At 36.5% G+C, this 15150-nt stretch overlaps 2 protein-coding genes across 4 annotated transcripts in view; one reads left to right on the plus strand and one right to left on the minus strand.

The window, feature by feature from the left end:
• Positions 1-212: 212 nt before the first annotated feature.
• On the minus strand, positions 213-3182 carry LOC139134575 (cysteine-rich DPF motif domain-containing protein 1-like). The gene is made up of 4 exons (XM_070701475.1): positions 2780-3182; positions 1992-2100; positions 1490-1573; positions 213-495 (listed from the first exon to the last, which is right to left on the minus strand). Exons 1-4 carry the CDS (start codon positions 2920-2922, stop codon positions 463-465), a joined length of 369 nt encoding a protein of 122 aa, XP_070557576.1. The 5' UTR covers positions 2923-3182; the 3' UTR covers positions 213-462.
• Positions 3183-3364: 182 nt separating this feature from the next.
• Positions 3365-15150, plus strand: part of LOC139134573 (Fanconi anemia group D2 protein-like) — a 56888-nt gene continuing 45102 nt past the window's right edge. Inside the window, exons 1-10 of one of the 3 annotated variants that reach the window (XM_070701471.1) lie at positions 3365-3489; positions 10017-10092; positions 10816-10950; positions 11356-11423; positions 11827-11879; positions 12492-12539; positions 12856-12916; positions 13212-13264; positions 13523-13610; positions 14236-14360. In XM_070701471.1, the coding sequence (XP_070557572.1) occupies positions 10023-10092; positions 10816-10950; positions 11356-11423; positions 11827-11879; positions 12492-12539; positions 12856-12916; positions 13212-13264; positions 13523-13610; positions 14236-14360 (701 nt within the window). In that variant the 5' untranslated portion in view covers positions 3365-3489; positions 10017-10022. Of the gene's footprint in view, positions 3490-3521; positions 3651-10016; positions 10093-10815; positions 10951-11355; positions 11424-11826; positions 11880-12491; positions 12540-12855; positions 12917-13211; positions 13265-13522; positions 13611-14235; positions 14361-15150 lie in introns of those variants that run through there. The other 2 variants (XM_070701470.1, XM_070701473.1) reach the window with 2 other exon arrangements.

A 15150-nucleotide genomic window follows, 5' to 3' on the forward strand; every position in this document is an offset into this window, starting at 1 on the left:
AGGAGACCCCTGATAAAATGACGGGGGAACTCCGGTAGCATTTACCAGGGTACCAGCCTTAACAAAAACACTACATTTTTGCAAAAAAATTTTTGAAGACAAATATTCAATAGTGACTTTGAGCAAATGACTTTTTTCCATGATAATATTGTAATAAAAGAGAAGTAGTTCCTAACATCAAAAATTGTAATAAACGATAACTGGACACAATGTAATTTATGATGTATTTATTGTATTATTTATTTATGATACTATGATGTAGTTCAACAAAAAGATCTTTCACAATGCTACATTAAGTATCATTTTAAGTTAAGGTCTTACAGGCTATAATTACTCAGAACAATTTATATTTCTCCACACAGACTGTTGCTCCATACATGCATGTACATGTTACTGCATTCATCCTGCTTGTAAAGACAACTACCCCACTTAGGCATCAAGATTTTCAATTTGCAAGCGTTTTCATGTATCCTTTGATGATTTCTTGACAAGTTCCTGGAAAGAAAATGTTAAAATTCAGAGTTCTAGTGACACAATCTCTGTCAAATAAAATGTCTCCTCACAAAATACATGTATACCTTTAACGATCATATTTGTCCCTCCTGTCACACTAGAATTTATGACTTGAGACATGTCACTAATTTACCACAGGCACCTACAGTAGATTCAACTTTGGGATATTTGGTGGCAGATGATTGCTATTGACAGTTATCAGAACAATACCAGTGTGGGAAAAACCATTGAAATTTTTAGCTGACGGTGGAATAGCGCCATCAGTGATGGAAATTCAGGGTTTGGTGCATCTTCATGCTCTACAAATCACAATAGAATGTCAGTGTAGTTTTGATTCAAGCAGTTGGCAGACATTGATCTTTCTTAAAATGTTCAAAATCAAAGTTCAAAGCCAACCAAACACCACTGAAGGTATCAAAGCTCTGCATTGCATTTCTATGAACTATTTTATTACCCACACAGGTTTATAGCAATGGCCATAAGTTACTGGATCTTTATCTTGGATCATAAACAACAGTAAGTGTTTCATGACTTTTTAATGCTAAATTGCTTTGCTTCATATGTGAAGGTGAAAATTTGAATTGGCAAAATACTCAACTCTGTTAAAGTCTTTGGATACAGCCACTGCTTGGCAATTGAATCACTAATGATGTGCTGATGATGTCAGAAATGAAATATCTGATGAAATGGTCATGAAGGATGATTTTAAAATTTGGAAAAGTTACTTTACAAACTCATCTTTATGTAACTGAGAAAATACAAATCTGATCATTGTGACATCACTATGTACCACTGAACATGCATGCCTACATGAATTGCTGTATTTTCACAGAAAACACACTTGATCAAACTCAATTAATTAATCTTTGCTGTTTTATTTCACTAGGTCCAGAGTTTGCATTATGTGGGAAGTAAAATTCCCATTTACACACACAGCATCATGAACAATGAAGTCAAATTAAAGATATAACTGTACCTGTTGAATCTCAGTAGGAAACTCCTGGATGTTATCAAATGCACATGGCAGGCAGAATCTCTTCGTATAAAACAAGCTACAACTCTGAAAGACCACAAATTATTATGACAATCATGATTCAGTGATTTCACAAAGTTCTTTAGTAAACAGAAGCTCAAGCTCCTACAGGTACAGAAAATGTTGTGTGCAAGAGCGACAACAATAGTAGGCACTTTGTTTTGTTTTGCATAAAGTTCTCACTCAAACCTACCACTAATAATTTACAATTTGGGTATGATTAACTTAGAGATGGTATATGTTAAACCATGGATGTGGTTAATGTAATCAGACACGGTGACAACCATTTCAAATGTCTGGACAATTGCAGTGTCAGTGTGATGCACCAACTTGTTGGAAAATTGGTGAGCTGTATCACAGAGGTTATATATACCTCCATAGCTGTATAAAAAGACTATTTCATTTGGCATTGCTTATGAACAGGTGAAACAAGAACTGAACTTACTTGTCCCACACAAATAACTTTATTGCACAGTGAACAGTGAGATCCAAGGATCAGTAACTTCCGCTCAGTTGTAAATGGATCTCTCATGACAAACACATCTTCCAGTAACCTGCCATTGTTGAAAAGATGTATTCATTTATTACCTTTCCCATTTTATGAGATATTTATCATGTATATGATATCAAAATATTGAAAAAATACTAGAGAAAACAGACAGGAATAAATTTGCTTGGATAAAATGGAATGTTACACACTTGTTTTCACTGTCACCCCACAATTTTATGAGTTTTATCATAACTGTTAATATAAGTTTTATTATAATTGCTTCCTCAAGTGACTCTGCCCAAGTTGGTAATTAGGTATTTTGCAAAGTTGTTTACTCATCTACCCAACTACCGGTATGTTCATTGTTGCATTTATTGCATTTACTGATGCAATTCAGTTATGTAATTATGTAATATGCCCACTTCGTACTAAGAGTACTGTACCTTACAACACTCTCTGATAGTGTATGTTGAGTACGTATTAATAAAATGTTAAATGTGAAAATATTACATCATACAACTGCTGCAAGCGCAACATTTGGTAACATTCAACATTTATTTAGGTACTATGTGCCTCAAAAGTGAAAAACAGCTTTGAAGATTTAATTTCATTGGATGATCCATAATAATTGCTAATTTGTGAATCGTTTTCTCATGTTTATCATGCAGAAGATGTACCGGTAATTGTGCCCCTATTCAGTGTGTAAAGAACGATACCGGCTCACATGTCGTAAATATACTCACAAGACTGACTTCGTGAATGGAGGAGAGTTTCCAAAATATTCGTAGGGTGCATGAAGGTTACACAATTCACAAGTGAAAGTTCCAATCTTTTTGTTACGCTCAACGCGTATGGATTTCGGATTGTCGACAGCAGGTACTTCCATTGATAATGTCTCTTTCCTACAATCCTAGCTGCTGTCCACTTTTCTCAAGAATGTCAAATCTTTCCAGCTACCATGATAGGCAGCATCGCTTTTTTCCCGCAGTACACAGTACCATGTCAGACGCAGTAGTTACACTTCAATTCCACGGAGACTATCGATGTCTCTTTATAAACCTCTCTGCTGATCCTGGACCAGGCCACACACCAATCACCATGCATGAATCTCTGTATCTCTCGCATCAGCTGATCAGAGGTACGTATACAATCGCGACCTATCAACTTTGACCTTTGTCTCAGTAGTTTTACTCGTAATTTGATCTTCTGTCGGTTAACATTAATTTAGACTTATTACCAAGTATTTAAAGTAAAATTCAATAAAAGATTAATGAAAAGGTGAAAGAACACGATAAATTTCCGACAATGATATTGTTACTAGGGGTCAAGCTACTGGCGGGAAACACAAAGATGGCGCCGTATAGAAGGCATACTGTGTTCATTGTGTGAAGTACTGCTTGAAAAATACATGACCGTGGCAATCGATTGACTTGGATACCTCAACTCTAAAACGGTAGGACGAAAGAACATATATCTACAGACTTACCATAATTAATTTGTGTGTGCATATTCCATTCATATCATTCTGATTTCGGGAAGCATCCAGCTGCCCGGAGCGGAGACCTCGGCAAGCGAAGATGCCACAGCCACGGCCGTGGACGGTGGAGGTAAACGGTATGGCCATAGAGCATGGCGAGAATGTCCTGCTTTGACTAGGCCGCCTCCCAACCCCAAAGCCCGACATTCTCACCATACTCGTAGGGCTATGTACTTTGTACCATTTTTATGTAGCAATCAGAGGGTTGTACATTGAGTAAGCCGAGCGTCAGTGCCTCCAATCATTATCTCTATGCCCGGGTCTCTGTGCTCCAACCACAACGCCTGTTTGGAGCACAGGCGTACGGAATGTTTCCTAGATCGTCTTCGGATGGGAAGTGACTGACACTGTACTGTGAGGCCGAAGGCCGAAACCTCGGTACTGTATAAGAATACAGTACCGAGGTTCGGCCTTCGGCCTCACAGTACAGTGTCAGTCACTTCCCATCCGAAGACGATCTAGGAAACATTCCGTACGCCCGTGGGTTGGAGGCGGGGTCCAGACACTTCGCACCAAAACCAGTTCGCCCCACACACGGAGCTAGCTCCATGCCCCACACAACTTCGTCCCAAAACCATTTCGCACCAAACCCACCTCGTCCAACGCCACTTCGCCCCAAGTAGCACCTCGTACTAAAACCACTTTGCCCAAAGTATGGTACCATCATAATACTATTAGTACCAACTCATCCTAAAACAATGATGCTACGATGTATCAATCATAACTGTTTTTACGTGCAACTTGGAAGCATTAATGTGTCAGGATATTTTGGCTACCACAAACTATTTATTCTTGCATAAAACCATGGTATATTAAAAAAAGAAAAACGCGAACTACTAAATGCTACAACTCAGGTGCTGTGCGTGGAATTGTATTATCTTGGTGAAAAGGAATTGCAAGCAGTACACTGTGAAAAGGTTCTTGGTACGCTTGTCGATGAAAATCTGTCATGGAAGCAGCACTGTGACAAGATTTTTAAAAAAGAAAATAGTAATATTGCTTTGCTCAAGAGAATAAGACAGTTTTTACCTATGAATATAAGAAAACTTTTTTATAATAGCTATATTTTACCACACTTGGATTACTGTTGTCATTTATGGGGAGCATCACCGTTTATAAAAGTGTTGCATAAGATTCAGAAACGTGCTATCAGAGTGATGTGTGATGCAAGGTATAATGCTTCGACCGAGCATTTATTTAAAACAATGCATATAATGCCATTACCAGATAGAATAGTTTATAAGAATGTTTGTATGGTTTTTAAATGTTTAAATAATCTTGCACCGCAATATATGACATCTTTTTACCGAAATTGATCATAAAAAAGTTACAAGATCCAAGATGCAAAAATTGTTAGTCGTTCCTGCAACAAATAAGGATTTTTATCGAAAAGGTATTACTGTAAATAGTGCCAATCAGTGGAATAATGTCGATTTAAATATTAGTAACTCATTGAGCAGTTTTAAAACTGCTTACCTGAAAGCTTATTGGGTATAATTTTTTGTGTTTGTGAGTTTTCTTGTCAAATTTGTTTTTGTTATCTAGTGTGATTTTCTTTCCTTTTCTCTTCACTCCTGGCCACTTTTTTCTGTGCATTGTATTGTTCTAGCTTTGTTAGTCATGTTTCATGTTGTTCTGCTTTGTATCAGTTTGTATGTTCATTTGAGGGCCCTGGGGAAGATAAGCATCTTTACTGAAGCTTACCAGGCTACCCTTGTTAAACAAGGTTTAATAAATAAATAAATAAATAAATAAATAAATAAATAAATAAATAAATTGCACAATGTCATATTCTCAAAATGTATACACTTTCAAGATTTCAGTTCTTGGATGATAGAAAGGTGATGAAAACTTTGATGCATGGCAGTGGTGGTTATTTTCAGCTTTAAGCTTACCGATTGGTGATAAGTTTTGGCAAAGTGGTGTTGTTTTAGGGGTGAAATGGTTTTGGGTGACATGACTTTTGGGGCGAAGAGGTTTTGGTACAAGGTTGTTTTGGTGCAAAGTGGTTTTGGTGCGAAATGGTATGGAACGAGATGGTATGGTGCAAAGTGTTTTTGGTGCGAAGTGTCTGGCAACCTTGGAGGCGTAGCCGGCAATAACACAGACTTGCAAGCATTGTTACGCAGGTTGGGTGACCTTGCACACGGCTATGTGTGATTGTATAAATTACGAAGATTTCAGTTCTTGGATGATAGAAAGGTGATGAAAACTTTGATGCATGGCAGTGGTGGTTATTTTCAGCTTTAAGCTTACTGATTGGTGATAAGTTTTGGCAAAGTGGTGTTGTTATAAGAAATCCAATACCTAGTCTGCCGTATCTACCGTTGAAGAAACTGTTAATGATATTATGAGCTGGATGACACAAAACAAGCTGAAGTTAAACAACTCTAAAACGGAGGTCATTTTAATTCGATCTAAATTTGACCATTCACCAGCGCCTTTCACTGACATCAACATCTGTTCCTGTGTTATTGAAACCACTTCATTTGCGAGGAACATCGGTGTAATATTTGATAACAACCATACATTCCAACAACATATTGGTGCCACTTGCAGTGCTATTCACTTCCTCCTTCGCAAAATTGGTCGTATCAGAAAGTACTTGTCCAGATATTCCGGTGCCACCCTCGTCCACGCCGTTATATCTTCAAAGCTTGACTACTGCAATGCTCTATTATATGGCTTGCCCGATACACAATGCCCATAACACAGCAGCTAGAATTGTTACAAAGACCAGGAAATCCGACCACATTACCCCCATACTTATGCAACTTCACTGGCTTCCAGTACATCATCGCATTGTATACAAACTTTTTATTTTGTTGATTACTTACAAAGCCCTAAATGGACAAGCTCCACAATTATCTCAGGAATTTAATAACACCTTGTGCCTCATCACGTGTTCTTCGTTCATCTGATAAATGCCTTCTGCACACACCTAGATGGAATCTGACTACCTATGGTCGCCGCTCTTCTCTGTAGCAGCTCCTGTCCTTTGGAACTCTTTGCCCCTGGACATAAAAACCTCTCCTAATGTCAACATTTTCAAAAGACGCTTAAAAACTTACATCTTCCAGAGAGCATTTTCATTGTAACTCTAAGCGCCACTGAGCATTGTTTAACTTTGGATATTGGTGCTATACAAATTTTCTAGATAGATAGATAGATAGATCAGAAGAAACTATGAAAAACAAACTCACTTTGTAATAGAAATCACATGATGGCCATACATAGCATAGGCACACGACACATCGCTTTGCGATTGGTACTGATTGAACAGGGGGAGAATCAGTACTGAGTGCGAAGCGACATGTCAAGTGCCTGTGGTATGTAGGGTGAGCTGAACTTGAATGTATCAGCAATAAATCAAACCTGGACCCTTTTATTGACAAATATCACTAATACACTAGGTGTACATATGTACATGTCTGTGATTAATCCTCTTTCTCCCAAGTTGTAGTTATTTCTGTGGTTTGTTTATGGAGCCTGGTAGAAAGAGGATTAATCATACAAAATTGAGGTTACTCGTCATGTTTTGAGAAAATATATGATCTATTGTTTCTATTGTTTACCAAAGCAACATTCATACTTCAGGAAGTGCATTATAAGTTGATAGTATGACAAAACTTATTTTGATAGTTTTCCAATGAAATATATTTTGTGTGTTTTTGTCAGGACAAATTTCCATTGCTAAAAATCATATGTGGCTTAATCTGTTGTTTGATAAGTTTCAGCTATAGATGAAAGAATCTATATCAGGGCTCGAAATTAGCGGTAATCCCGCGTCCACAGACTACCAACTTTTCCTTGCGCTACCAAAATCCATGAAATGGTAGCCCACACGGACTACCAAAGACCGGGACATAAAATTCAGTCAGTACTTGGCGTGCCATGTCCGGGCCGTTACTTTGGAACGAGCTAAATTGCTGTCAAATCCAGTTGGACACAGTAACATGAGTAAGACCAGACTATGACTTTGTTAGCAAATTACAAAGACAACCGTGCAGTGAAACTTTGCAACAAAGAGTCAGTATCTCAACTGATGTACTTGGATGACAGGCACAGCAAATGATGGCTAATGAAAAACGCATTTTCATTTCAATTTGATCATAATGTATCAATCATAGACAATATGCCTCCTCCCTACAGAAAGCCTGTGGTCCATTTTAAGCCCTGGTACAGTATGCCTAGTTGTGCTGAGAAAGTCGTGGTCAATGTCATGACGACTGTCAAAAGTTTAGTACAACTCTGAGAGTGAACGAGTTGTCAATAGGTCACGAAACTTTTGAGTATCACAGTTGTCTATCAGGCCAACAAAAAGATCGTTTCTGGTCAGCGTGTGCGTCATTTCAGAACCTGCGCGTCATGGCTTTTTTTGGGGTTACATACTCATCAGTACAGGTATCCTTGATATCCCTGTTTGCATGTCCAAAAACACTAAAAAGAAACTGGAAGTATTTTGCAGCCAGTGACAAAAGACTAAGTGTTGCATCAAAATAGTGTCAAACCAGCATAGTTAAGAATAAAAAAAAAAGAAAACCGCGTCACCGCATCACTTTTGCTGAATGTCAAGGACCAGAAAAAAATTAGGGGGTGGAGGGGGGCTTTATACCTGTTTCCTTTTGGTATTAGATGTGCAAGCATTCACATCAAATGACTAGAAAATTCACTTCATGGGCAGAATCTTGAAAAATTGCTTTTTCTTGTCTTGTTAATGAAAAACAATAACACTAAACTAAAATATGCAGGGATTACCCTGGCTCAAGAACGGCATGAGATAAAATCGCACATGAAAAAAAACAGTGGGAGAATTTCAAAGTCTGTGGGAACCGGACCTAACTTTCCCTGATTTTCTGCATATTGGTTAATGTGCATAACAATACACTCAGTGAGACAGTTTTCGGACGACCTTAGTTTTCAGACATTTAATGACATGCTGTTCGTTATACTCACTTCGCTCCGTTTTGATAGCGTTTTACAAGTCATGCTACAGCATATTAAGTCAGGTGACGCTGCCGTCCCGTTTTGGATTTTTTTGGTAGAAGCTATTTCGGGCGCTACAAACTTGGTGAAGTTAGCCACACCGTATGATACGAGGTGTCGAACGCAACACACAGGGACAGCCCCTGTCGATATCTAAGCGCTATACACATTGAAATATAGTTGTGTCGTCCATGGATTAAATGTAACTAATTATCACGAAATATTTCCATATAGTTTTCTAAAGACATCGAAATTGAAAATCGGGAATCGAAGTTTCAAAATATCAATATTTAGCCCCTTATCACATTCAAAATACGACGTCCGATTACTGCGATAGCAGTCCGATTACATGCACTCAACATGGGGGCAAAAATTTGGCAACTTTGACCCCCTAAATGCCACTTCTGTCGGTGTTAACATTTTGAGGATAAACACAATAAAGTTTCGAAAGGTATGTTAATAAGATTTCGTTGTGCTCGTCATTTATGAAACAGCTTTGGGCGAAATTCACTTCCCTGTCCGAAAACTCACACTGAGTGTAGTAGTAATCGGATGTAATCGAATCCATACTTTCTAGTGCGGGAGTAACGGAAGTACAGTAGTCCAGAATAGTGCATTTTCGTTTTTTCTTCGCACTACCACTCGTACTGGACACGAATATTCCTTCGAAAGCGCCATTTTGAGCGACAACAACACACTGTACATCAGCAATGAACACTTGCTGTATCGACTCCAATGATTTGTCAATGAACGCAAAACTTCCTGTTGGAAACCAATCACAAACGCTGTTGAAACGGGTAACTCTGCAACAGCTTTTTTCTAGCGTAATTATAGCGCTCTCTACGGCGACACAACGAGTGGTTCTGTACTGAAAATCTGCCAAATATTACCGATGAATTTAGATCGCGTAGAGGTATCACGTACGCGCCATTTGAATTATCGGCGCGACTTTTTTGCCCAATTGATTTTTCTGAATGCGATTTTTCTGATTTTTTAGCGTAAATATCGCGTTATCGCGCCCCAAAGTGATCCCTGACTAAACTAAAATATGCATGGGCTACCAGCCATTGTCACTGGGCTACAAACTTCAGAAAATTGTAGCCCAAGTGGACTACCAGGGAAAAAAGTTAATTTTGAGCACTGTATATGTAGTTAAAGGAGAATTTGGTGATTTTTTTATCAAAATATTGTCTCTACAGTATCTGATATTGACATACAGATGTGTTACGTTGTTTGTTAATGTCTACCTATCTAGTAAATTCAGTATGGTTGAGATGAAAATCTACTCAGGTTTAAAGCATGGTAATGTATTTATGTGTACTGAAGTTCACTTTTACAATAAAGCTTATTTACAGTGTACCGTTGATTTAAAAATATGGCTCATCATGATATTTTAAATTTGGAAGATCATTGAAAACTCTTAAGTCAATTTTATCAAATGATAAAATACTTTGCAGACCATCATGGCAAAAACCAAGGCGAGGAAAAGACGAAGATCTTCTGATGTTTCGGAAGCTGAGCAATCTTCAACTGGTAAGTACAGTTACATTCTATTTGTCATCATGTGTTGTGTATTAGCCCTCTCACCTATTCTTTTCTGGGGAAAAGTTGAGACTTGTTGAGAAAAATTCAGTGAAATGCTCAAATGGGGCTTTATTTCACTTCCATTTCCCTCCATAGAGATTGAACTTTTGCCTGAGAAAGAAAGGTTTTCAGAAAATTGGCCAGTGATAAGATGAACAATTCCAGCGGTCCAAGGTCTAGGCCCATGGAATACTTACCCGGACAGTGAACTTTCTATGATTATGTTGGTCTGATGGACTATTAAAAAAATAAAGTAAATGTTGAGAAAGATGTGTGATTAAACTTTATTCAGGACTACCAAATCACCAATTCCTTGATACGACTATACTGTTTACAGACTATTAAAACTTACTGGCTTTGCTCTCTCCAGGAGTAGCCTCGCTAAAAACGCACAAAAACCAAATCCCTTGATTCAAAGGACACAAGAACATTATTGCTCTTTGTAATCACAGTCCTGCTTATTTTTTTATTAATCAATAATATATATATATATTTCTACTTGAGTGATCAGCTCAGTTTGTCAATAAATTTGTGAACTACATGTTTTGTTTATTCCTTGTGAGCACAAATGTATAATTTTGCAGTGCAGTGCAGTGTTTCTGCTTCCTAGACAATCCTCAATGTTATCAGTTGATTTATTTTCTAACATATGATTTGCATACTGTGTACAAGGTAAGAAGATTCGTAAGAGACAAGATAACGAGCAGAGGCATGTGAAAAAACAGTTAGACGACAATTCCTTGTTTGGTCAACTCATGAAACAAGCTGGATATGTTCTTATGGCCGATGATACACCAAACCAAATAAGTAAGTTTTGTTTGCTTCACAATTACAGAAACTCTCGTAAATTCCTTCTTTGAATCTTCAAATGTATGTAGATATCTTGTTGGAAAATTATGTTGAAGCTAGTACAATGTGATGTCTTCTTGAATTGGAATCTTACTGCTGTTTGTTACAAAAGTGTGAAATAACCCAAGCAATATCACCTCAGAGTTTGACAACAAATTTTTATCTAGATTTGATTTGTTTACAGATTTGAACAATAAAAGCAGTGTTTCACTAACTCACCCTAGAGGAAGGAGAGTAACACAGCAAATCATTAACAAATGTTTGCTGATAAGACTTCAGTAAGCTGCCAAATCATGGTGTTCAGGACTTATCAATGTGTATGATACCCTAATTGATGCATATGTTGTCTTGTTCATGTTTCAGATGTTGACCAATCAGTATTTCAAAAAGAATTGATCAAAGCTATCAAAAGACACCATGAGTACCCAGAGGTAAATAGTTTGTTCTATTATTTATTAAATAGGAAGAAACATTGAAATCCGTTTGTGTAAATAGAAATCTCCAAATCAACCATGTACCAAACAAAACTTGAATTACCATTTTCTGTCTAAGTATGGTTTCATCCTATGAATGATGGAACATTGTTAATTTATTTTATTGTTTTCACAATCAAATCATAATAGTTTATTAACCCCTGGCGACACAATACTACCTTGATGATTCTGATTGATAAGTGTTTGGCTACTTTATTTAGAAATGAAGTTGTAAGGATGGGAACTGATCTGAATTCTCTTAAAGTAGATCATATGTAATAAGATTGTAAGTCTGACTTTTTATCAGCTACAAGGTCACTGTACCATCATTTAGTTGACTCTGTGGAATTTTCATTTGTAGGTCATTGAGGAATTTACTATGGCTCTGCAGAATCATTTGGAAGATCCTGTCAGGTATGAACTGTTCAAGGTTCTTTCCAAAAAGTAATTGTCTGCCATATGTTTTGATTGACTGTGAAGTATTCCTCTTGAAAATAGAATAAAATGTAAAATTAATTTTTCCAAGACAAAGTATTCACTATCTTGTTTAATTAAGAATGAGCTAAAAAATACATTTATAAGACTGATTGTATCACATTCACTTTTTATGTTTGGTTTTACAATTTGATATCATGTGCTTGTGAAGTATGGCAAAGCTTATATCTAATGCTGCAGTTATGGCCCTGACTGATTGTCTTTGTTAATACCTTCTCTATCTACCAAAAACATTTTTCTACTTTTTATTTTCCATGAATTAATATCGCAAAACAGTGGCTTGTAAGTTTCCTGGTTTTTGACAACTTCGAAATAGACTTTATGAATACATCATAAATATTGTGAATTTATCTGATAAAGATCATATGTAAGCTAGAAATGAATGACAATGGGGAGATGAACAGATTAGTGGAATATTTTGGTATTTAGAATAAGAAACCGTAGGTATTGTTTGGTGATGATTGACCAGTAATTTTGAGTGGGACCATAGTGTAAATTATAATCCAGATCTAATTCATTTTGGTTTCTTAGGTTGAAGTACAGTCTTCTGCAAACTGTGACATCACCTGACTGTGACAGGTAGGAACAGTTTGTCTTGTACATGTGTTTATTGTGTGTTGTATGAGGGAATTGTTACGCAGTGTGTGTGTAAATACTGGTTATTTACCAATGAACTCAACAGCATCACAAGCAATAGGGAATACCTTACCAGTAGTTGTGTAGTGTTTCCTAATATTGTTGTAATATGGTAATCCTCTGAATTCTGCTAATGGCTTTGTTATTATTGTGAAAAATGTTATAATTTGAATAATGTCCATGAGACTAAGATATCAAATTTCCATTCTTCATAGCATTGACATGATATTCCATGTGATTGCCTGTATTTGATTTTCAGTGCTAGAGGTTCAAGTCAAGACAGTATGATCAAAGTACTCCTTGGAATCGATCTGCTGCAGGTATTCAATTTTGCTGAATCTCTATTGCCCATTACACATTTCACTAGAATACAATCAGAGACATTTAGGGTTTACTGTATGCCTGTCGTATTGGTGTAAATCAACTCAGTGAGTGTACTGCACAGAGGAAATGCTGAATTTCATTTAAAGAAATCATATTAGGTTTTAACACCGTTGATTAGTGATCAATTTTTTTATCAATAAATGGTCATATTATTTCATTTTTGCTGTAAATAAGAGACTTCCTTAATGTATTTTTGCTCATTTTGTATTTTGTTTGATTTCTTCAACACAGCCCAGAATTGCAAATATTTTGTTGGAAAAGCTTCCAGAATTCACTGAAGGAGAGTAAGTATTCATGTGTCTATCTGTGATTTCATGGTGATATGTAAGTGTGTGTGTGTGCCCTTAAGTTTTACTCCCTTGTATAAAACATAGTTGAATGGATTCAAGCCAGATGAAGATGCTCACCGTCGACTGCCATAGCTGTTGTATTCTTTCATCAAACTGAGCGTAAGTGAAATGTAGTTATTTGAGAATTGGTTTGACAGTTTTGTATTTGTACATTCAATAAACTAACAGTTCTTTTTCTTTTTGCTGTTTTAGGGAAGTTTTTGATCACAGTGATGCAGTTAATATTCCACATTTGATAATGAATCAATTTAGATGGCTTGATCACATTGTGAAAAGTAAAGTAAGTGTTCTTTCAATATTTCTTACGAATGAATATCATCATACATTCAACCAGAATAACGCAGGTTTTAACCCAAAATAAACACAAAACATGTTTAAAATTTGTGAGCATACCAACTGACACCTTTGACAACATAGTGTTGCTTGCCACGATGTTTTAAATGTCATTTATTTTATAGTACAGTCAGACAATGTATCATGGGAGAAGTGTTGTACCCCAAGTTTACTGATAACCAGTTTAGCAGTCAGTAATGAAAGTAAATACCCAGACGTGTAAATGCAAGTGAAATATTTTAGTCATACAGTACAAACTGTACATCATCAATAAGTGTCAACTACCACTCAACAACTGTACTAGGGTTCCCTATTGCGAAAAATGTGGTGTTTGGGTCATCACAACTCAGAGAAAACAAAATAGTCATAGAACAGTGGATACACAATCAGCCTTCAAACTGACACTATGGTGTACAGTCGGTGATCCGCCATTAATCAAGTAGTAAAATATGTATCTGCATATTTATCGCAATAAATTCTGGTATAAAGAGGGAAATGAATGATGTATAAATACTGCTAGTGTTTTGTACAGGAGTATTATACTAATCCAGTGAATTCTTGATAATTGACAGGAATTAGTTGACAAGATGTTTGAAGTGATTGGCATAACATCTGTTGCAATACAAAGAGAAATTATTACATGCATTCCAGAAGTTGTAGAAGATTGTCACCATAGCGAGGTAGCCACTCAACTCAAGTAAGTAAAGTTCAAAAAATAACAAACATATTTTTTCCTCCACATCTTCTCTGGCAAGTCTAACCACCTTTTAAATCAGTTTAGCAAAACATACAATTTGAACTGAAATTAAGAAAGTTTCAAATTTTACCAAGGAGATCAGAGTATTTCATTGTGTAATGGTGAAAGTAACAAGAATGCAAGTGTACTGATAATACACAATATAATTTATTCAGATACTGTAGGCCACCAGCTATAAATTATTCCATGGACTTATCAAAAATATCAGATGCAGACAGAAAATACTCGTACAAAAAAGATTAAAGTGTAAATTTAGATAATGGTTGTACCAGTGACTGTCTGAATGCAATGTCATGGCAACAAAGACAAATTTTAGAGAATCTAGGTGGTAAGCATTCATTTGGGACACTGATATCATCATTTAAAACAAAATCTTTTGTGTCAAAACATTTTGACAATATTTTTGCCTGTAAAACACATGACAAACCAATTTACCCTGAAGGATTGCCAAGTTTCCAATTTTTGGTCTACATGGGTGAAAGTTGTCGTAACCGTCTAACTCAAATACATCACCGGCATAATTCCAAATTTCAGTCAGAATAATGATATTGAATTTTCAAAGGTTAGACAAAAAACTCAAGACTGCTTGATTTGGTTGTCAGTCCATTTGCATTCCATAGAACAAAGGAGACATTTGTGAAGGAACTGTCAAAACTGCACTGTAACACCTTGGTATGCACCAGAGAAACAAAGACCTTGGCTATATTCCTATGGTTTTGAAATTTTCTTC

The sequence above is a fragment of the Ptychodera flava genome, chromosome 6 (genome assembly GCF_041260155.1).
Source record: "Ptychodera flava strain L36383 chromosome 6, AS_Pfla_20210202, whole genome shotgun sequence".
Classification (NCBI taxonomy): domain Eukaryota; kingdom Metazoa; phylum Hemichordata; class Enteropneusta; family Ptychoderidae; genus Ptychodera; species Ptychodera flava.

Coding starts and splice junctions, on each gene's coding strand:
- LOC139134575 (XM_070701475.1), bottom strand. CDS start 2,922: ATGGAAGTACCTGCTGTCGACAATCCGAAATCCATACGCGTTGAGCGT. Junction 1,574..1,991: donor AAGTTATTTGTGTGGGACAA/GTAAGTTCAGTT, acceptor GTGGTCTTTCAG/AGTTGTAGCTTGTTTTATAC. Junction 496..1,489: donor TTCCTACTGAGATTCAACAG/GTACAGTTATAT, acceptor TTTTCTTTCCAG/GAACTTGTCAAGAAATCATC.